The sequence below is a fragment of the Herpailurus yagouaroundi genome, unplaced genomic scaffold (genome assembly GCF_014898765.1).
Source record: "Herpailurus yagouaroundi ecotype Mexico unplaced genomic scaffold, PumYag 184, whole genome shotgun sequence".
NCBI lineage: Eukaryota > Metazoa > Chordata > Mammalia > Carnivora > Felidae > Herpailurus > Herpailurus yagouaroundi.
The window spans coordinates 443,960-466,404 of NW_024412415.1; the positions used below are offsets into that span (position 1 = coordinate 443,960).

Here is a 22,445-nt window from a genome sequence, read left to right on the forward strand (position 1 = left end):
TTCCTTCCTTCCTTCCTTCCTTCCTTCCTTCCTTCCTTCCTTCCTTCCTTCCTTCCTTTTTGAGAGAAAAAGAGAGTGTGTGTGTGAGCACAAGCAGGGGAGGGGCAGAAAGAGAGGTAGAGAGAGAATCCCAAGCAGGTTCCACGCTGTCAGCACGGAGCCCTTGAGGAGTCAGCATGGAGCCTGACTGGGGGCTCGATCCCATGAACTGTGAGATGACGACCTGAGCCGAAACCAAGAGTTGTACATTTAACAGACTGAGCCACCCAGGCGCCCCAGAGAAATCCTGACATTTAAAGGATTATCAGAATCTCCCTGGGAAAGAGGTAGGCGGTGGTAAATGTAGTTTTCCAGGTGAAGAAATAGTCATTGGGTTGAGTTAGGCCTTTTTAAGAATACAGCCAAGTGGTGGGATTGATACTTGAACTTGAGGTTTCTGATTTCTAGGAGGAGATTTAATATTGTGTTCTGAGTGATCAAAACAATTGACACAATGAGCTGTTTTCTTTTCCCTCCCAGAGCAATTAAGTACTTTTCATGTTTTCCCATCAGGCATTACTGTCTTTCTTTTTAATATAGCAAATGGTTAGAATGTATTTAATTGTAGCTCATCCCTTTGATCTATTGACCTAAAGCTTTCTGGTTTACTCAATATGTATCTCCTTACTCTTTGAGATAGCAAAAGGTGGAGTAGTAGGATATGAAGATGGAAGTTTAAGGTTTTCCACCAAATGGCTTAGAAATTGAGATTTCTCACAGAGAACAAACTGGTGGATGCCCGAGGGGAGAGGAGTAGGGGAATGAACAAAATGGGTGAAGGGGAGTGGGAAGTACAGGCTTCTGGTCGTGGAATGAATAAGCCACAGAAATAAAAGGCACAGCATAGGGAGTAGAGTCAATGGTACTGTAATAGCATTGTATGGTGACAGAGGGCAGCCACACTTGTGGTGAGCACAGTATCACATATAGACTTGTCCAGTCACTATGTTGCACACCTGAAACTAATGTGACACTGGGTCTCAACTATACTTCAACTAAGAAAAAAGAAGAAACTGAGGTTTCTGCCTGGTATCCTGAAGTCAAGGTGTGTGTCTCTCCCATGCTCTTCTCCCCAAGCTGTGAAAACCATACTTCCAGCCCCAAATTATAGTTCTTTAAACAGAAGAGGTTCCTAGTGGGCTGCTGTGATGTGTGATATTAAAAAGACTGGGAGAGGTGCCTGGGGGGCTCAGTCGGTTAAGTGCCGACTTCGGCTCAGGTCGTGATCTTGCAGTTCATGAGTTCGAGCCCCACACCGGGCTCTGTACTGACAGCTCGGAGCGTGGAGCCTGCTTCGGATTCTGTGTCTCCTTCTCTCTCTGCCTGTACTGCACTTTTTGCATCCATCTGCCTTCTCAATTTATTTTTTTCTCTAAATTTGGGACATCTGTACCAAACAGTATTAATTCATTCTCATTCCCACTCTCTCTCACTTATAAAACATTTAAATTTGAAAAGCCTGCAAGAGAGCACTTGGTATTAGAATGCCATCATTATAATTTATAATCAATTAAATCATCCTATGGAGAAAAAAAAATAAGTGTTCACAGTGCTGTGTTAAGTATACACCTTCTGGAAGTGCAACTTGCTTAGAAGTTGTGATTAAAGGATTTTTTAAAATAAGCAAATTTAGGGGCGCCTGGGTGGTGCAGTCGGTTAAGCGTCCGACTTCAGCCAGGTCACGATCTCACGGTCCGTGAGTTCGAGCCCCGCGTCAGGCTCTGGGCTGATGGCTCAGAGCCTGGAGCCTGTTTCCGATTCTGTGTCTCCCTCTCTCTCTGCCCCTCCCCCGTTCATGCTCTGTCTCTCTCTGTCCCAAAAATAAATAAAAAACGTTGAAAAAAAATAAGCAAATTAAAAAAAAACATTTTTTAGGTTTCATTTATTTTGAGAGACACAGAGACAGTGTGAGTGGGGGAGGGGCAGAGAGACAGAGAGGGAGAGAGAATCTCAAGCGGGCTCACCACTGTCAGCACAGAGCCTGACATGGGGCTTGAACCCCTGAAACCGGTTACGAGATCATGACCTGAGCTGAAATTGAGAGTCAGACGCTTAACCAACTGAGCCACCCAGGTGTCCCAAGAAATGAATTTTTAAAAGCAAATGTGTAAGTGCTTTTTGGCCTAATCAAATAGAGGACAACCAATGTCAAATGAAGTTTGAACTAGATGTATTCACTCCTAGGCCCTTGTCCAGCTCCAAAACCATGACAAAATTTCAGGCCCCTCCGAGGCATCACTTGCAGCGCAGAGCCTGTGTCTGCTTGCAGCCGAAATGAAACCAGCAACCAAGCAGTTTTACTAGTGAACAGCAGGGGGAGTAAGCAGTCTAACATTTTTCAAGTGGGGGTAACAACATTCATTTCCTGCTCTAGCCATTTAATCAGAGGACCATGGAATGCATGCATAGTTCAGCCCTTAGCTGAGCAGACTAAAACTACAACAACAGTAGCAAAATCTTCGTAGTGATTGCTTGACTGAGCCACTCACCGCCCCAGCAAATGTATGAGTTTAATATGGTGTTACATATTTTATCCTTGACCCAGGAATTTCTAGATGAAACTGTTGACTAAAACTGACTTGTATAACTTTTTTTTTTTTTTTTTTTTTGAGAGAGAGACAGAGACAGAGTGCCAGTGGGGGGAGGAGGAGGAGGAAGGGCAGAGACAGAGGGAGACAGAATCTGAAACAGTCTCCAGGCTCTGAGCTGTTAGCACAGAGCCCTATGCGAGGCTTGAACCCACAAACTGTGAGATCATGACCTGAGCCAAAGTTGGATGCTTAACTGACTGAGACACCCAGGCGCCCCTGAAACTGCCTTGTATAAACTCCAGATCTGGTTATGTATTATCGTATTTGTGAAATCTCAATACAGTTTCATTTGTTACTGACATTAATGGCTTAGAGTCCAGGGAGAACTGTATATACAGAATCAATTTTGGGGAATGAATAGCAAACTGTGGAAGTTGTTCTTTTCTTTTGAGTTACTGGCCCCTTTCGATATACTGACTTTTGTTTGCACTATGTTCTTAATATTCTGGATTGTATACAGTTTATTGCATATTGCAATTTACAGTTGCAATTTATGTATGTAGAGGCCTGTTGGTACCATAGCCATCTGTATCTCCCTGCTTTCAAAACTAGTATGTCTTTAAGTACACATTTATTTTAAAAGAACAAATTGAAGAGCCATCTTTTTTTTTTTTAGTGTAGGAGCTGACTGTATACATTGTATAAACATAGACAGTTGGCTCGTGTCCCTCTATGTCTGCACATATATTAATATATTAATGAACATGTAAGTTGTATATTAATATCCTACTTGGAAGCTCCTTATATTCCCAGATTTTCCTTTATGGTACTTTATATGACTTAATGGTTTCCTTTAATGAATATTCACTAGGCAAAATAGCTTTCTTTTATTGTTTTTTTTTTTTTAATTTTTTTTTTCAACGTTTATTTATTTTTGGGATAGAGAGAGACAGAGCATGAACGGGGGAGGGGCAGAGAGAGAGGGAGACACAGAATCAGAAACAGGCTCCAGGCCCTGAGCCATCAGCCCAGAGCCCGACACGGGGCTCGAACTCACGGACCGCGAGATCGTGACCTGGCTGAAGTCGGACGCTTAACCGACTGCGCCACCCAGGCGCCCCTCTTTTATTGTTTTTTGACATAAATAATAATTACTCATGGTGTTATGGACTGAATGTTTGTGACCTCCCCCATCCCCAAATTCACATGTTGAAGCCCTAACCCCCAGGTGACTGTATTTGGGCTTGTGTGGAGGTAATAAAGTTTAAATGAGGTTATATGGGTGGGGCCCTAATCTGATACGTTGGTGCCCTTTTAAGAAGAGGAAGAGAGACCAGAGTGCCGTCTCGCTCTCTCTTTGACGTGTGAAGGAGATATAGCAGGAAGGCGGCTGTCTGTAAGCGAGGAAGCACCAAATCTGCTGGCACCTTGATCTTGAACCTTCCAGCCTCCAGAATTGTGAGCAATAAATTTCTGTTGTTTAAGTGCCCACACCCCCCCCCCCTCGCAGTCTGTGGCATTTTGTCGTGACTAATACATATTAGCTAATTCTCTAGCCATAAATAAATAGTTTTTTTTTTTAACAATGGTTAATATGAAGATTTCAGATGAAGTAAAATAAGAAAACCAACAGGAATTTTAATGCTAAGGCCATGTATTACTGAAATGAATAGCCCAGCCTGCCTTTGGCTGTAGCTTGTATCTTTCAATTCTTTGGTTCCTGATCTTTTGATTCTCTTCTTATTCATGATTGTTTACTCCACACATATGAATAACATTTTTGCCCCCTTTTCCTTTAATTAGCACGTGGTAGAAACACCACCTGATACTGGGTTAAAAGGGCTCTCCCGCTCAAAGCAGGAGAATTCTTTCTGCAGGCATTGTATTCCTCCCTGCCATTGCTGTATGTATTGTAGTGCCACATACTTAGAGGCTTAAAGCAATAGACACTTATTATAGTTCTGGAGTCTGTTTTATACTTTTGGAACTATCTTATAGTTTGGGAGTATGTGGGTCTGTCTCCCTGGGCTAAAATCAAGGTGTTGACAGGGCTGTGTTTTTTCCTGGAGGCTCTACAGAGAATGTGTTTCCTTGCCTTTCCAGCTTCTAGAGGCTGCCACACTCCTTATGACTGGGGTCCTTTAAATTTAAAGTCAGCAGCCTATCATCCCTCTGACTTCCGTGGTCACAACTCTTTCCCTCGCTCTCTTTTTCCACCTCCCCCTTCCACTTTTAAGGACACCTGTGATTACATTGGGCCCACCTGGATAATCCGGGGTAATTTCCTTATTTTAAGGTCAGCTGATTAGCCACTTTAATTCCCATCTACAACCTTAATTTCCCTTCTCTGAGGTCCCAGAAGAGTCACAGGTTCAGAACATTAGGACATGGATAGATCTGGGGGAAGGCCTTTATTCTGCCTATCACAGGCAGAAAGGGATCTACTTAAGACAGCACAAGAAAACTTGGTTTTGAAAATTTTGGGAGTTCATGTCCGTCAGCTTATCTTTTTCTGGAGGAACCATGCTCTGTGAGTGTTTCTCAATTGTTTAAACCCACGCCCTCTTTTGAAAAAACAAAAAATCTCGTGTAGTCGATGGTCAATACAAACATTAGGTTTTTGTCCACCTAAGATATTCACATACCCAAACTCTCCCCCCCCATCGTGAGAGCTAACAATAGTTTGTCACACCTATACTTACCCTATGTCTGGGCCACTGGGATAGGCTCTGGGATATAGTGTTCACACTTTCGTTCAGATTTAAAATCTGTGTAGTGTTTGCTTTATTCTTATCACCAACTCCATTTCCCCCATAATAGTAATTATTTGATCTTGCTATTGTGAACTTATTTAAAGAGGCCTAGCAAATATTTTGTAAACATGTCCACACATTAAGCACTAGGTAGCGTGTGGATAGTGCTTGTTCAGAAAAAGTAAAAGACCTACAATCTCAACTGCTTAGTTGATTAGAAGTTAATTTTCAGTCTCATTCTATCAACTGAAAAAACTCAAAGCAATAGGACAAGGTGATTGCTTTTTGTTGATATGTGGTCTCCGGGCATGTATCCTGCAGGTTTATACACAGGGAGATCGATCTATATCTTTCTATCTACCTTTCTTTCTGTCTATCTCCATAGGTCTATCTCTCTATATGGTTTAAAAAATAGACTTGATAGGCTTTTTAGAAGAGCTTTAGATTTACAGAGAAATTGAAAGAGTAGTATAGACAGTTTCCATATATCCCATGCTTAGTTTCCCCTGTGATTAACATCTCATTATTATAGTACATGTGTTACAATTAATGAACCACTGTTGATACGCTATTAACTCTCCATGCCAGTAGAGGAATGTTCCTTTATTGGAATTTGTCTGATGTTTCTTTCATGATTAGACTGAGGTTATGGGTTTTGGGAGGTTAAGTACCGTCACCCTAACATATCAAGTGCACATACTATCATGATTGTTGATGCTGACCTTGGTCATCTAGCTGAGTTGGTAATTGTCAGGTTTCTTTAAAGTTATGCCCATCTGTCTTCTACACTGTTTTCTGGAAGGAAGTCACTCTCTGTAGCCCTTGGAGATGCAGAATCTATGTAAATTACTTGAAATTCTTCTGTGTGGGAGATTGATCTACCCCACTGATCTACTCCATCATTTATTTATGCTGGTGTGGACTCCAGGATGTTTATTTTATACTGTGGGCTAGAATCCAATACTCCCATACTACTTAATTTATTTGGTTCTTCAGATTGTTCAGCTTTGACCATTAGGAGGTCTCTCGGTTGACTTCTGTGCTTCTTTGCCCCACCCTCATCAGGGGTATGTGTGTGTGTGTGTGTGTGTGTGTGTGTGTGTGTGTGTGTGTCACCCTCTACCTTCTGGTACTACTACATACTAGATGCTTGAGGTTTATCATGTATATTTTCTGCCCAGTCCTGGAATCTGCCATTTTTCTAAGAATACAGGGCTACATTTTATCCTGGATCCGGTGTCTTTGATGATCAGTCCTGTAAACAGTTTGACCAGTTCATTGTATCTACTATTATAGACATTGAAAATAGCATCAACCTACTGCTTATATGTAGTAATGTGTGGTGAGAGAGAGAGAGAGAGCGAGAGTGAGCAAGCACGAACGAGAGTGTGAGCAGGTATGTAAATCCTCATTTTAAAGCTGAATGTCAAACAACTGAAAACAAAACAAAATAACTGAAAGCTCTCTCATGAATCTATTGAGTATGGCTTAGTCAAAGAATTATTTCAAGTGACTCTAAAATCATATTTTGGCTATATATCCCCAGTTGGATAAGTCCCAAGAACAAAGGTACCTAAGAGAACTCTTAAACTACATTCAGTATTCTTAGTAGTGCTGTTAGTATCATTATGTTGAAAATATTAAAGATATATTACAAGGTAAAGGAAACAAATAATTATATTAATGTTGTTAGTAACTAAGATTTTCAAAGAGAAAAGAGAAACTAATATAAAAATCGCAGCAATTAAGTAAAAACCCTGTAATCTTAAACTTGAAATATCTGTATGAACTTAGGTTTACTTTTATTTATTTATTTTTATACATTTGTTTATTTAGTTTCAGAGGGAGAGAGAGGCAGGGGAAGGCCAGAGAGAGAGAGAGAGAGAGAGAGAGAGAGAGAGAGAAAGAGAGAGAGAGAGAGAGAGAATCCCAAGCAGGCTCCACACTGAACACAGAGCCCAGTGTGAGCCTTGATCTCTTGATCATGAGATCATGACCTGAGCTGAAATCAAGAGCTGGTCCACTGAGCCACCCACGTTCTCCTACTTTTATTTTTTTAAGTATGTGTTTTCCACTGAAAAAGGTAGAAACAAAAACAAACCTGTTACAGTGAACATTCTTAGCACTTGGATTATAGTTTCTAAATAGCATTCCCCACTTAAAAAAAAAAAAAAACAGACATATTTGAGAAAAGGCTGATTCCAGGTATGGGGCAGAAAGCAAGAATGTTATCAAAGGTTCTAATAAATGCAGTGGATGGAGAGAGAGCAAATGTGAGTTTTTAATGATACTCACCACCCCCCAGCCCTCCACCCCCTGCCCCAGCCTTCTGTCTTTGGAGGCTGGTAGGTGACTGCACAATTCTGAACATTGATAAAATAAGGGAAGAGATTTAGCAATTATTTTTTCCTGAATGAACTATATACTTTAGGATAACCAAATAGTTGATGATGAAAGTTGTTCCCTCCCCCCCCCAAAATATACATTGCATCTAATGCAGAAGAAATGCTAGAATTAGAAAATTGCCATTTTCCAGCTCCTACTGAACTAGTAAATCTAAACAGTAATCACTAATGGATGCTAAACTGGACTGTAATCAGGCCACTAGATCCCGTTACTAGTTTATAGAGATAAGTGGGATAGAAGAACAAGTTAAAGGACAATATAAAGAAGCAACAGTCAAATCCAAAATGTGGGAAATTCTGTGGGATCAATATAGATTACAGGAAACTTACAGAGGCATACTAAACATGGGCACTGTGTTGGTCTCGTTTGGATCTTCATTCTTAAAACCAAATATAAAAGGAAAGACTTGAGGTAGTTGGAGGATATTTGAACATGGACCAGGTAATGTTAAGGGATTATTGTTTCTCTTGTTAGCTATGACAAAAGCACTGTGTTTATATTTAAAGTTTTTAATAAAAGAGACATAATGAAATAATATGGGTGAAATGACAGATGTGTTAGCTCTATTTAAAAATATTCAAGGGGCGCCTGGGTGGCTCAGTCGGTTGAGCATCTCACTTCGGCTTAGGTCATGATCTCACAGTTTGTGAGTTTGAGCCCCGTGTCGGGCTCTGGGCTGACAGCTCAGAGCCTGGAGCCTGCTTCGGATTCTGTGTCTCCCTCTCTCTCTACCCCTCCCCTGCTTGTGTTCTGTTTGTCTCTCTCTCTCTAAGATAAATAAACATTAAAAAATTTTTTTTAAATCCAGAAAAAAATACACTAAAAATGTGTGTGTATGCATGTGTGTATTTGAGGAAGCAGGGGGTGATAGATAAAATCAAGACTGGCAAATTATGTGCAATTGTTGAAGCTGGGTTATGGGTACTTGGGGATTTAGTGTACTGTGTTTGAAGAGTTTTATAATAAAAAAAACACAAGTTCAAAAGCTTAATGTAGTCTTTCAGTTTCTTTTCTTTAGTAGAAAAGAAGTAATTTGGCATTTGAGGATATTTATGATATATGAGTATTGTTTTGGGGATGGATTTTTTTTTTCAACGTTTATTTATTTTTGTGACAGAGAGAGACAGAGCATGAACGGGGGAGGGGCAGAGAGAGAGGGAGACACAGAATCGGAAACAGGCTCCAGGCTCTGAGCCATCAGCCCAGAGCCCGACGCGGGGCTCGAACTCCTGGACCGCGAGATCGTGACCTGGCTGAAGTCGGACGCTCAACCGACTGCGCCACCCAGGCGCCCCATTTTGGGGATGGATTAAATGTGCTTCATTCATCTTTAAGGTTTTGATGTGATTTTGTATTAACTTTGTGATCTATTAAGACTATTAAGTGTGTTGGGTTGGGGGATGGGCTAAATGAGGGATAGGCATTAAGGAAGGCCCTTATTGGGATGAGCACTCTGTATTATATGTAAGTGACGAATTACTAAATTCTCCTGAAACCATTATTACACTATATGTTAACTAGGATTAAAAAAAAAAAAAAAAAGACTGATTGTGAAGTGGATTGGAACATTCGGTTTAGCTCTGAGTCTTAAAGTAATTATTTTGGTTGGGATTGAGGGTGAGAAATATGGTTAGATTAAACCTTGCATTGTTCACATCTCTATAGGTCTGCTTTCCCATCACATTTAGGATAAAATCCGAATTCCTTACCATGCCATGTAAGGCCCTTCATGATCTGATGACTGCTTACTTCTTAGGCCTCATTACTACACTCTTTCCTCCAAGTTCAATCCAGCATAGCCAGTATAATGACATTGGCTTTATTTCTGATCCTTGAGTGGGGCAGAATTGTTCTCTCCTGGGGGCTTGTGCACCTGATGCCTGGCACATTCTTCCTTTCTATCCCCACATCCTGACATGGTTTACTCCCTTATCCGTTCAGGTTCTCTGCTTAAATGTTATCTCTGAAGAGATTTTCCTGACTCTTCTATATCAGATAGTGCTCTCATTGTTCTCCAACCCCTTATCGTACTTTATCTGTATAGTATTTGTTACTACCTGAAACAACTGTGTTTTATATTTGTATAACATTCTATATTCATTTTGTTGTTGTGTGATGACTCCATGAGGGCAGGGAATTTGTCTTGTTTACCTCAGTATTCTATGTACATGAAACAGTGCCTGGTGTAGTGTAGGTTTTTCAGAGATATTTGTTATGTGACTGAGGAGTGGATTTTGTGTTTAAGCATGGCATTACTTCCAACATTCTGGAAACATCCACATTCATTTTCTGTTAGCAGCTTTGATTTTCCTATTACAGCTCAAAGCAGTGCAGGGGAGCTAGGTTTAGCTGTGTATCTGAAACTAAACCCAGTCACTGGGTTCCTCTCTGGATATAGTCCTCTAGTTTGCCACCAGTGAAAAGAGCCAGAAGGAGTTTAAATGTCTGCCAAAGAAAGAAGCCTCTAACACACACTTTTTCTTTGACGCCCTTAACAGCCTGAACCTGTGTAGGTTAGTTTTTCTTGGTCCCTATCAGCATACCTGATGAGCAGCTGTTTACAATGAATAGTGAACCTCCCACCTGGCTTCTTTTTTTTTTTTTTTCCAACGTTTATTTATTTTTGGAACAGAAAGAGACAGAGCATGAACGGGGGAGGGGCAGAGAGAGAGAGGGAGACACAGAATCGGAAACAGGCTCCAGGCTCTGAGCCATCAGCCCAGAGCCTGACGCGGGGCTCGAACTCCCGGACCGCGAGATCGTGACCTGGCTGAAGTCGGACGCTTAACCGACTGCGCCACCCAGGCGCCCCCCACCTGGCTTCTTAAGCCTGGTGTGGTTGGGAAGGAAGGCAAGAGACTGAGGCTTCCAGAGAGCAGGAACTAGGAGAGGACAGTGTGCCAGAGGTCAGGTAGGTTTTTTCTTTCCCTCTGTCTTTTTTTTAAGTCTGTTTGTTTTGAGAGAGAGAGAGAGAGAGTGGGAGAATGAACGCCTGCAAGCGGGAGGAGCAGAGAGAGGGAGAGAGAGAATCCCAAGCAGGCTCTGCACTGTCAGCACAGAACCCTACTCAGGGCTCAAACCCGTGAACCGTGAAATCATGACCTGAGCCGAAGTCAAGAATCAGAGGCTTAACCAACTGAGCCACCCAGGTGCCCTCCCCATGTCTTTTGTAAGGGTATGAAATAAAGAGTGACAGCTAAGACCAGGATAAAACATGTGTACTGTACGTCCTGGTTTTATGAGAATCAGGGATCGGATTTTCTCCATGCTGACTATACCCTCAAGCAGAAGGTGAGAGGCGAGCTAGTGCCTCAGCTAAGGCATGGAAGCTGCTGGAACGCGAAATGGGAAGAGAGGTGCTGCCTTAGCAGGTAACAGGAGATGGAGGTTACTGGAGGACAGGACCGAGGTGAGGTCAGCCCACTAGGTCTTGTTTCTCCTGTGCATTGCGACGGAAAACTATAGACACATTGATTACCTGAGGACTCGGGAAAGTAAAGAAAAAGTGACAAATTGGGAAGGGAGTGAAAGCGGGGGAGAAACCACCTATGCTTGGGACCAGTGGGGTGAATTTCTCATTTTTCTTTTCTCTTTGGCCATGAGCCAGAGGCTCTCAGAGCTGCAGCAGATGTGCAGAGGGCGCTAAAATCCAAGAAAAAATCCAATCTTTCCTGCCCGAAGAGTAGGGAAATGTAGGCTGGAAAGTGTATAGGTGTCTCTCCCTCCTTTTGAATCCTGGAGCAGACCCCTTGGGGGAACTCACATGGCTGGTGGTGCTGGCACCTAAAATGCCTTTGGAAATCCTTGTGTTCTGGTCAGGGGAACCAGGATAAGGGGCCCCTGTGGTCCAAAACGTGTAAGAGAATGCCTGTTTTTATTTCCCTTTTTTTCTCTCTCTGCTTTGCCCTTAGGGGAGCAATGTGGGCAGCTAGGACCCCAAGAGAAATCCCACCTCTGGGCCAGCAGATTGGGAGACTCCTAAGAGGAAAGATCTGGAAGGGGGGGAGGGTCTTCTCTGTGTCCGGACTGGCCTGAAGCTAGGACTCATCCTGAGCTGCACATGGGGGAGCAAAAGCCTTGAGCACTGGGGTGACCTTGGAACCATGGCCCATCTGAACCTAAGCAGATTGGTTGTCTGATAAAAAGGAACAAACAAAATCCTAATGCTCTCCAGAGGATTTGCAACAGGACTCCGCGTCTGCACAACTTCATATTCAGGATGTTATTCTGCGTTTAAAATTTCACAATAATCCAGAAAAATGTGACCATTTCTTGAGACAAAAGACAGTCCACAAACGCTAACCCCAGGATGATCCAGATCCTGGGATTACGAGACAGAGACTTTGAAGCAGTTAACACATGTCCCATGAGTTCAACTCTCTTGAAATGAAGGATAGCTATTCTTCTAGGAGACAAATAGAAAATGTGACCTTGGGTTAGGCAAAAAATTATTAGATATAGCACCAAAAACATGATCTGCAAAATAAAAAAAAATTGATAAATTTGGACTTTTCATGAAAAGATAAACCACATAGAGGGTATGTGGGTGATCTCTGGACTTTGCACTCAGTTTTGCTGTGAGCCTCAAACTACCTAAGAAATAAATTCTACTCAATAAAAACAAAACAAAAACAAAAACACCACAGACTGGGACAAATATGTTCAAGTCACATATCCAACAAAGGACTTGTATCCAGAAAATATATAGCATTCCCAAAACCCAATAAGAAATAATCCATTAAAAAAAAGGGGGAAAAGATTTAGACAGCTCACTAAAGAAGATATATCAATGGGAACTGGCACCAGGGTGTTCAACAACATTTGTCTTTAGGGAAACGCAAACTAAAACCACAACGAGAAATTGCTGTATGACTATTAGCATGGCTTAGAAAAATGGCGGTACCAAATCCCAGCAGCTTCTTATCAAGTTAGACATGCCCTTATATGATGTGGCAGTTCCACTCTTAGGTATTATTTACTGAAAAGAAATGAAAATTCAGGTTTGTGAATGCTTGCGGTGGCTTTTTTATCATTGCCAAGGGCCAGAAACGACCACCCAAATTCTGGAACTGGTGAACGGATGGATATTCAAACTGTGGTACATTATAAGGTATGTGTCAACTTAGCAATAAAACGGCATGAACCAGTGTCATCCACAAGGATGGGTCTACTATGAATGTACTTTCAGTGAAGGAAGTCTTGGAGAGTTGGCCTGATGGAAAATTTTGGGGGTGATGGGACTGTTCTATGTCTTGATTGTGGTGGTGGTTACATGACTACATTTTTTTAAAAGCTTATTTATTTTGGGAGAGAGCAAGAGAGAATGTGTGTGCTCACTCGGGTGGAGGGGTGGAGAGACAGGAAGAGAGAGAATCCCAAGCAGGCTCTGCACTGACAGCACGGAGCCCAGCATGAGACTCAATCCCACAAACCATGAGGTTATGATCTGAGCCAAAATCAAGAGTCAGCTTAATGGACTGAGTCACCCAGGTGCCCCTACGTGACTACATTTATCTAAATTCATAGAACTTTGTATTTTACCCTGTGGAAATGGAAAAAAGGAAATAATTGCTGAAGAGCCACCTACTTAAAATTTTTGTCAAATCTTAAAAAGATAAGTACTCCAGACCAAGAGGACTATTATTTTTCATGTGAAATCTTTTGTCAGTGAGGAAGTAGGTCTTCAGCCCTCCACAGAGCTGAAAGAGAGAGCCTGTCTGCTCGGCAGAGTTGTAAATATAGGATTTCTTTTTTCAAGCGAGTTGTGTGCTTTGAGCTAATGGAATCTACGTTTCTGGATCAGGACCCCGTTCTTGTAGAATCTCACTCTTGCTGCTCTGTGAGGGGCTTCAGGACCCTTAGAAGAATAAAAAGAGTTTCCCTTATTCTTTTTTCCCTTAATACACCGAATTGCTGTGGATAAAGCCTGAAGACTGGTCTTGGGGTTGTATTGAAGGAAGCAAGGTTTATCTTGCTGGTGATTGTGACATTTTCCTTGGGACAGACCCTCTGTTTCTCGGGGCCCTCATCGTGTCCCTTTTTATTCTCTAGGGCTGTCTCTGAGACGTAGCCCGTTCAGAACTATCTTAATGATATATCACACTCTAGACGTTTTCTTTTTTTCTCCCCTTGTCAAAGTTGTGATAATGATGGTGCATCCCTTGGAGGCAAGGGCTCTGAATTTCACATGACTTCAATCTACTCAGTGTTGCCTCCACAGAAATCCCAGTGGGGCTGCTGTTTAGAGGCAGATGAACCTTTTTGTGTGAAGCATTGCAAATTGTGTGAATGCTATACAGGGACGCACAGCGTTTTCATTCTGCCACAACTAGAGCCCGGGTCCTAATAAGCTTTAGCTTTTTCAAGTTTATTCCTCTTGAGGGTTTCGATTACGGTTTTAAATCCGCAGGCCTCCTTGTTAGAAGAAAGCAATACTAGGATTTAATTTGTGCTTCCTCCACAAAAGAGTATTGGATGATGTGGTGGGGGATCTCAAGAAGGTGCAATGAGGGGTCGCTTTAAACGTCTAGAAGGGAGGCAAATAGTGTCACACTTGTACAAAAGATAGGGCACATGTGATGTTAGTGTCACCAGCTCCGAGGGAATTTCACCAGCGTGTGGTCAGTTAGGCCCACTGTGCCGTGTCCCTGCTTCAAGGCCCTTAGCTTGTGTGCTCGATATAATCCTGATCCTGGGATTTGCATTTTGTCCTGGCAGTTGGGAGCTTTGAGAAAATCCACCTTTGTCTAATGCAAGGTAAAAAAGCCTTCTTCCTTCCTTAGGCCTCTTTGCTGCCCTTTCTTTTAATTAAAGTTTTTGCCTCCCCAATGCCGGAAGAGCCTCTTAAAGGTCACACTTGAGAAGAGCTGCAGAAGGGAAATGCAGATTGCAGAATTCTGTCCTGACACGGGAGAAATGGTCTGTCGAGTCTGTCTGCCTGTGAAAAGCGCATTTTCTTTCTCTTGTTTCTCAATTTCTCTAAAGTAGCGTGGACCGGAAGGAGTTTTTGCTCGTGTGTAGCCATGATGTCATTCCCTTGATGGCGGAGGCACAAGACCATGCGGTGTAGCCAGAAAAGAGTGTGCCAGCCGAGCGCCTTTCAAATGTCATGCACTGTGTGGCAAAAGTACGTCTCATGATCAATATGTGCACTCATCCTCTTTGCAAACAATGCCATCTTATTCCACCTCAAAACGTTTGCACTTGAAATCTCTAAATACAATTTTTGCAGTAGCTGTCGTTTGATTTCTGTTGGCTTCTCTTTCCAGGGAGCCTGCTCACAGGAGTGCTGTGAGTGCCTCCTGACTTTTCTCTTCGTGTTCATGTGGTTGTGTGCAAGTGCTGTTGAAAATAAAGAAAAGAGCTCAACACACAGAAAAATCGAACCAGTCCACGGGAAAGAAGTGTTGGGCATTTTGCCCAGTTCTTGAGGGAAGAAGCGAAAAGGAGGAGAAATTCAAAGGAGGAGCTTCAAATGGTAGAAGGCTACAGAAGGGGAAGCACACGCATCATTTCAGGGGTGTCAGGTCAACCACACGTACAAAACAAGGCTTGACACGCGGTTGGTCTAGTGGCGTCCTTCCTCATCCTTTGGTCAGTCTGTGTATGTGGTCGGTCTCATGTGAACCACATGCTTAAAAAAGGAGGGAATTCCGGGGCGCCTGGGTGGCGCAGTCGATTAAGCGTCCGACTTCAGCCAGGTCACGATCTCGCGGTCCATGAGTTCGAGCCCCGCGTCAGGCTCTGGGCTGATGGCTCGGAGCCTGGAGCCTGTTTCCGATTCTGTGTCTCCCTCTCTCTCTGCCCCTCCCCCGTTCATGCTCTGTCTCTCTCTGTCTCAAAAATAAATAAAAACGTTGAAAAAAAAATTAAAAAAAAAGGAGGGAATTCTGGTAGATCCATTGTTCTCTAGTGTGAATTGGCAAATCCAACAGCTTTTCCTGGTTAGGCCTTGAGTTTGGTCCCTGTCTCAAGACAGGATGACGAAAGTCACATGGAGATTAGGTCTCGTATCTTCTGAAATTTGACCTAGTCAGTTAAACTCCGAGCTTTTTTGTCACAAGGAGGGAGAAGATTGTAATTTGGTCAAGGGACCCGAATGCTGTAATGTGTGAAACTTTCGTGTAGGCACACAAATTTCTAGCTGCACATCTGTAACTTAGATCCGTCACTAATGAAGGCGTAGTGAGATTGGCAGTCCATTTGACTGAGTTGTGAGGTGCTGGGGGAAGGGTTTTCTGCCAGATGGTGGCATTAATCTTTTAATTAAGCATAGATTAAGGTTTAGATCGCACCTGTTTTGTACAGTTTCCTTTTTTCACATTTTACCAATTTATCACGAGTTGACATCGTCTTCTGTTTTCGTTTTGCTCTAAGGTACTTGCGATAATTTTTGCAAATGCTCATCAACTCTTTTCAAATTCTGTGTCTTTTTTTAATTGTTAACGACTATGTGTGTCCCTCTCCCCCCAATCTCTGGCCATATTTATTGCTTTTCACTGTAAGTGACTTCTTACTATCAAGCCATTTCTTCATTCTGTGAACCTTGCTGTTTTAAATGACGCGTATGAATTGGTTGCAGTTGAATAAGCTTTTGTGTCAGAGATTTGCTTTCTCGTATGGATGCTAAATTTTTGGAGTGGGTACATGACCTGTTTCAACTGTATTTCATCTGTGTATATATAATTACGTATAAGGTCGTAGCCTGTCTTCCAGGACTTCCTTGAAATTAAGATAACTGAATGAGAATGAAGTTTTGAGAGATCAAGAGAGTGTTATTGATGTAAGGAAGGTAGCTTCACACATCAGAGGATGATTCTGGAATCATTGATCGCTGGCTTGCTGTATTTCTTTTGCCATTTAAACAGTGTCATTGTTTTTTTCTAATGGTAGTCAGGAGTTTTGAATAGAACCTTCACAAAGGCTTTAGAAATGAAGAAACTTAAAACATTATAGAGAATCATTTATTTTACTAAGATTTTGCTCAGTCAGGAGACATGTTTGCAAAAGCACTGGGTTGCATTCTAGGCAGATTGTGATTCTGCTTTTGCTGTTGAGACCTTGGACAAGTCCTTTTCTGAACCTTTTCTCCTCTCTTAAAGCCTCTGGGCTTAAACCTGATGATCTACACAATACTTTGAGAGAGATAATATTGTTTCCACCAAATTTTCCATTTGCCTCCATAGATTGACATCATAGACCAAGCATGCAAAGGTATTAGAAAGAAGTTCTATTTTAAAGGTAAAAAAGACATTGTCTAGTAGTAAAACCTCTATTTGGAGGCATAGAAAAAGACTAGATGATTTCTGTTTTTTTTTTTTTTTAAGTTTATTTATTTATTTGGGGGGGCGGGGAGTAGAGACAGAGAGCAAGGGGGAGGGAATCCCAAGCAGGCTTCTTGAGGGGCTTGATTTCATGAACTGCGAGATCATGAACCTGAGCCCAAATCAAGAGTCAGATGCTCAACAGAATGAGCCACGCAGGCACCCCAGATGATTTCATTTTTTTAAAAAAAATCAAGAATCTGTTGACCTGAGAGGCACTGGACTGACTCAGTTGGAAGAACGTGTGACTCTTGATCTTGGTGTCATGAGTTGGAGTCCTGTGTTGGGTATAGAGATTACTACAGAAATTTAAGTAAAACTTAAAAGACCGAATTTCTTTTTTTTTTTTAACGTTTATTTATTTTTGAGGCAGAGAGAGACAGAGCATGAATGGGGGAGGGTCAGAGAGAGAGGGAGACACAGAATCCAAAGCAGGCTCCAGGCTCCAAACGGTTAGCACAGAGTCCGATGCGGGGCTTGAACTCACGGACCGCGAGATTGTGACCTGAGCTGAAGTCGGACGCTTAACTGCCTGAGCCACCCAGGCGCCCCAGAAAGACCGAATTTCTTAAAGAAAAAAAACAAGTATCTATCGACTCTGTTGTGTGTACTAGGTGAAGTAAATAGCAAGCAAAAGAATTGTATATGACAACACAATCTTTGTAAGTGTTGCTAGAGTAAATAGTGGTCAGGTAGCAGAACTTCCAGTCCTTTTAGAACTTCTGAATGAGGCTTACTGAGGTCACTTACCTTGATGATTGACATATTACAATTGGTAGCTACATGGTAACAGGAACATTGCATGAAAAAACTTCAGTGATAAACGTCCCAAAATAGCTGGTGAGAAGGGACTTCTTTGAGGAAGCTGCGTAACTTTATAGACAGAAAGACGGTATGTATCTCCATGGTGTTGAAAGTGGCATGTGGCCGGGGCGCCTGGGTGGCTCAGTCGGTTAAGCCAGGTCATAATCTCACAGTTGGTGAGTTTGAGCCCTGCGTCGGGTTCTGTGCTGACAGCTCGGAGTCTGGAGCTTGCTTCGGATTCTGTGTCTCCCTCTCTCTCTGCCCCTCCTCTGCTCACGCTCTGTCTCTCAAAAATAAATAAACATCAAAAAAATTAAAAACAAAAGCAAGTGGCATGTGGTGGTGGTAACTTTGTCTCATTTATAGGGCAAGCTGAGCATACGTTCTCTTTTTGATGTTAACAAATGGACCAAGGAGGTGAATTTGGGAGATTATTTAGAAGTTGGTGGTTTAGAACTCAGTATAAAGAAGAAACAAGTGTTTTGTCTGTCAAAATAGCCATTTTTTAAAGAAATGAAGCAGCTCACAAGAGGAGGGAATTCTTTAAGTATTTCCATCGTTCATTCTTACAGGCTCTATAGCATTCCAGCACGTAGAGACACTCAGCTTTAGATGATAGTGGATTTGCAGGTTTGATGGAGAAAAGTGTCTTGGCTGGATCAAAAACTCCTGTTAGAAATATTTTAGGGGCACCTGGGTGGCTCAGTCCGTTAAGCGTCTGACTCTTGAATTCGGCTCAGGTTATGATCTCCCAGTTCGTGTGTTTGAGCCCTCATGGTGCTCTGTGCCGGTGGCATGGAGCCCATGTGGGATTCTTTCTCTCCCTCTCTCTCTCTACCCCTCCCCTGCTCACGCTCTGTGTCTCTGTCTCTCAAAATAAATAAACTTAAAAAAAATCTTATAAAAGATTTGGTTACATTTCACAGCTCAGGAGAGAAATCTGGCTGAGATACTTTTGACCCAAGTATCCTACGAAGGAAAAGAGGGGAAACCTGTGAGAGCAAATGGACTGCCACAAGCAGGTTACTGAGGAGAGAAGTGACCGTATGAGATGGATATGCAAATGCCCATCAGAGCTGAACTCAGTGCCTGTTTTTATTATGTTGAGTTTGTTACAGAAGTTAAAAAAAAAAAAGTCTGTCGTGTTGATCTGACAGCACCATGAACTTCAATCTGACAAAAAGCTAGGAAACAGAAAAATTTCCCCAGTTTTGTGTCCATGTAAAGGTTACTGTTGAGATGTGAAGGTGTATTGTTTGAAGGGGAGTTAAGGGCATCTGAGGAGCTGGGCATGGAGAGAAGAGTCATTCTGACCAAGATTCTCGATTCTGGTGACAAATGGGAATGACTTTTTCATGCCTCCGAGACAAAATAACACCGATGAGGACAAGATAAGAACCTGGAGAAGGGAAAGGATGGAGTGAAGGATTCTGTGGGTTGTTACTAACAACTGCTTTGTGGGTTGGTTTCTGTTTTTCCTCTGTTCTCAGATTCTCTTCAACCTTCCTTTTTTTTTTTTCTTCTTCATGTGTCAAAGTCTGTCTGATCAAGACTGAGACTGGAAATCTCTTCCTTTCTTCCTTTCTTCCTTTCTTCCTTTCTTCCTTTCTTCCTTTCTTCCTTTCTTCCTTCCTTTCTTTCTTCCTTTCTTTCTTCCTTTCTTTCTTCCTTTCTTCCTTCCTTCCTTTCTGTCTGTCTGTCTGTCTTTCTTTCTGTCTTTCTCCTTCACTCCTAGGGGTGCCTGGGTGGCTCAGTCGGTTAAACATCTGACTTTGGCTCAGGTCATGATCTCATGGCTCATGGGATCGAGCCCTGAGTCGGGCTCTGTGCTGATAGTTCAGAACTTACTTGGGATTCTCTCTCTCCCTCTCTGTCTCTGCCCCTTCCCTGCTCCTTGCTCTCTCTCAAAATAAATAAACTTAAGAAAAAAAAATCCTTCACCTCTCAAAACCTATGGTGGGATTTCTAGTTACATACTTAAAACAGTGAAATTGTATTACAATAAGGAGTTTTGGGTGGTTTGTTTTTATATACTTATTTATTATATAAATGCTCCTGTCCTTAGTATCTTTGTCCTTATAATGACAACTTTTTATGGGATTTGACCACGGTCCTTTGTTGTTTGTGATTTTCATGTGGAATCTGTTATCCCAAGCTTGTAAAAGAGGGACACTCTTAAGGATAATTTTCAAGGTTCATGGCTCTGGGGCACCCTCTTCTGTTATTTTAAAGTGCCAAAATATGGACCTTTTCACTCTACACCTGCCTCCTCACTCTACACCCCTCCCCTAATCTCACCTTTTTATCCCCCCTCTCTTCACTGTCTCTGTTCTGCATGGTTTGGATTCTGCCTCTGGCAATTTCTCTTCAGAGTGGAGTTGTGTCCTGTGAGGAGCTTTGCCCAGTTACTTCTGAGAGTTTGTGGGGTCCAGAAGTACTTGCCCCTTCAAGCTTTTCTGTGAACTTCCTGTACCTGATAGCTGTCGGTGTGCCTAAGACCCAACAATTCTGGCAGCTGCTCTCAGTGGGCCTTGCCCACTTCATGAGCACCTGCTCTTTGTTTTGGGATGCTCAGGTCTGTCAGGTGCCCTGCTGACTCCCTCTGCTTCCTCTCCTAGGTGCTGGTACCATTCAGGACTTGTGATTCTTGCTGTGTTCCTATCCTATCCTAATTCTTGCTATTCTTGCCCATGTTGGGGGCTTTGTGGAGATAGCTCACCCCCTAGGTTTTTGTGGGTGTGTTCCCTGGAGTTTTGATCATGCCGTCCTAAATTGCTCTGTGTGTGTTTTTTATGGGGAAATTTGGGAAGACTAAAAAACCATGCCACTATGGGTACCATCTTCCCGGTGACCTCCCTGGGTTTTGTTTTGAACAGCTGCCATCCCCTGGTTATAAGCATGTCCTTTGCTCATTCTCTTGGGAGCCTGGGAGCTGCCTTCCAGCAGGAGATGGCAGCTGGTGATTCGCTAGGCTGATCTCAGGTCCCATGCCCATGGCTAGAGCTGAATGATATATTCCCTCAACTCGAAATGCTGTCCTCCTTATCTCTGGCTCACAGATACCCTCCCTCTCTCTCTCCTCCATTGCTGGTGCTTTTCCTGTGCTCCTGTGACATCTTATGAATGCACATGCACACATATCACACTTTTTAAAGTATATGTTTGCTTCTCTGTTTGTTCTTAGGACTCTGGCTTCATAAGGTGAGGGGCCTTGTCTTGTTTGTTTTTGTACTCCCCAGTACCTGAACTGGTGACTGACACTCTGTAGCTACTCAAGAATTAGTTGCTGAAGAAATCTTGGCAACAGTGTAGGAATGTTAGCAGGGAACAAAAGCAGTCCTGCCCCCTTCAGATATATTGTAGGACAGACAGATGAAAGATCAGTGCCATTTAAGGAGGGGAGCCTGGGTGGCCTGTTGGTTTAGCGTCCAACTCTTCATCTCTGCTCAGGTCATGATCTCACAGTATGAGATCGAGCCCTGCGTTGGGCTATGGGGTGAGTGTGCAGCCTGCTTGGAATTCTGTCTGTCTCTCCGTCCCTCTCCCTGCTTTGCGTGCATGCTCTCTCTCTCTCAAAATAAATAAATAAACAAAAAAGTTATATTTATAGAAAGAAAGGTGTCCAGAGAAGGAACTAAAAATAAAGGTGCTTTTTAATTTTTAATTTTATTTTCAAAATTTGTGGTGTGGAGGAGGTGGCACAGGCTTAGTCCCTCTCAGCAAGTTCATTTTGAGTATAACTAAAAAGGTTACTGGCATTTAAGAAATGTAGAGGAAGCAATAATGTTTAAGGAATTGGACGTTTGTGCTCATGAAGGATGCAATATGGTTAATTTGGGTAGAAGACATCAACGCAGTCTCTGGCATAGGGTAGACTGGCCCAGTGTGATTTCCACATCTCACTTGAGGGCAGAGGGTGGACCTGGGCTACTCAGGTTCCTTCCTGTTCAGTAATTGTTTCCCTGTTAATTAAGTTCTCTCCCTCTGGTGACTTGTGAGTTTGGGGAGTGTCTTAAAGTCGGCCAGATAACCAACAGCCATTTAATGGTCTGTGAGTTTTCTGGAAAGTGGAAGGTGATGGTGTTAAAACCTCAGTAACCAAGGAAACCAGTCCCGTGCTGGTGGACGAGAGGAGCGGAAATTTAACTGAGGCCGTCAAAAGAAAATCTGGCCATTTCCAGCATTAAGCCCAGGCAGTGAAATCCCAGGGAAGATGGGGCAGAGGCACATGTCCCTGATGTATCAATTGCCCCCTTAAGAGAAAGTGAACTGTCAGGGGGGCTGTGGTCAAGGTGAGTGTGGTTTGTACACTAAGCTTGCCCAGGAATGCTCAGAGTCTACATGCAGCCTTCCTATCAACATTGATGTGTGTGTGTGTGTGTGTGTGTGCGCGCGCGCGCATAAGAGATGGGCAGAGAGAGAGAGAGAGAGAATCCTAAACAGGCTTTGAGATACGGGGCTTGATCCCACAATCCTGGGAGCATGACCTGAGCCGAAATCAAGACTCAGATGCTTAACTGAGCCACCCAGGCGCCCCAGATAATTTCGTGTATACAAAATCTTTTAATTAAATGATTTAACAAAGAGAA

General features: G+C 42.6%; 2 protein-coding genes across 2 annotated transcripts in view; one reads left to right on the top strand and one right to left on the bottom strand.

The window, feature by feature from the left end:
* CHRM5 (cholinergic receptor muscarinic 5) overlaps positions 1-22,445 on the bottom strand; it is a 100,263-nt gene that overhangs the window by 35,644 nt on the left and 42,174 nt on the right. The gene's annotated exons all lie outside the window — the stretch shown is intronic.
* The window catches only part of AVEN (apoptosis and caspase activation inhibitor), a 169,243-nt gene continuing 161,620 nt past the window's right edge, over positions 14,823-22,445 (top strand). The window contains exon 1 of the mRNA XM_040492207.1: positions 14,823-14,855. Within this exon, the coding sequence (XP_040348141.1) occupies positions 14,838-14,855 (18 nt within the window). The 5' untranslated portion in view covers positions 14,823-14,837. The remainder of the gene's footprint in view (positions 14,856-22,445) is intronic.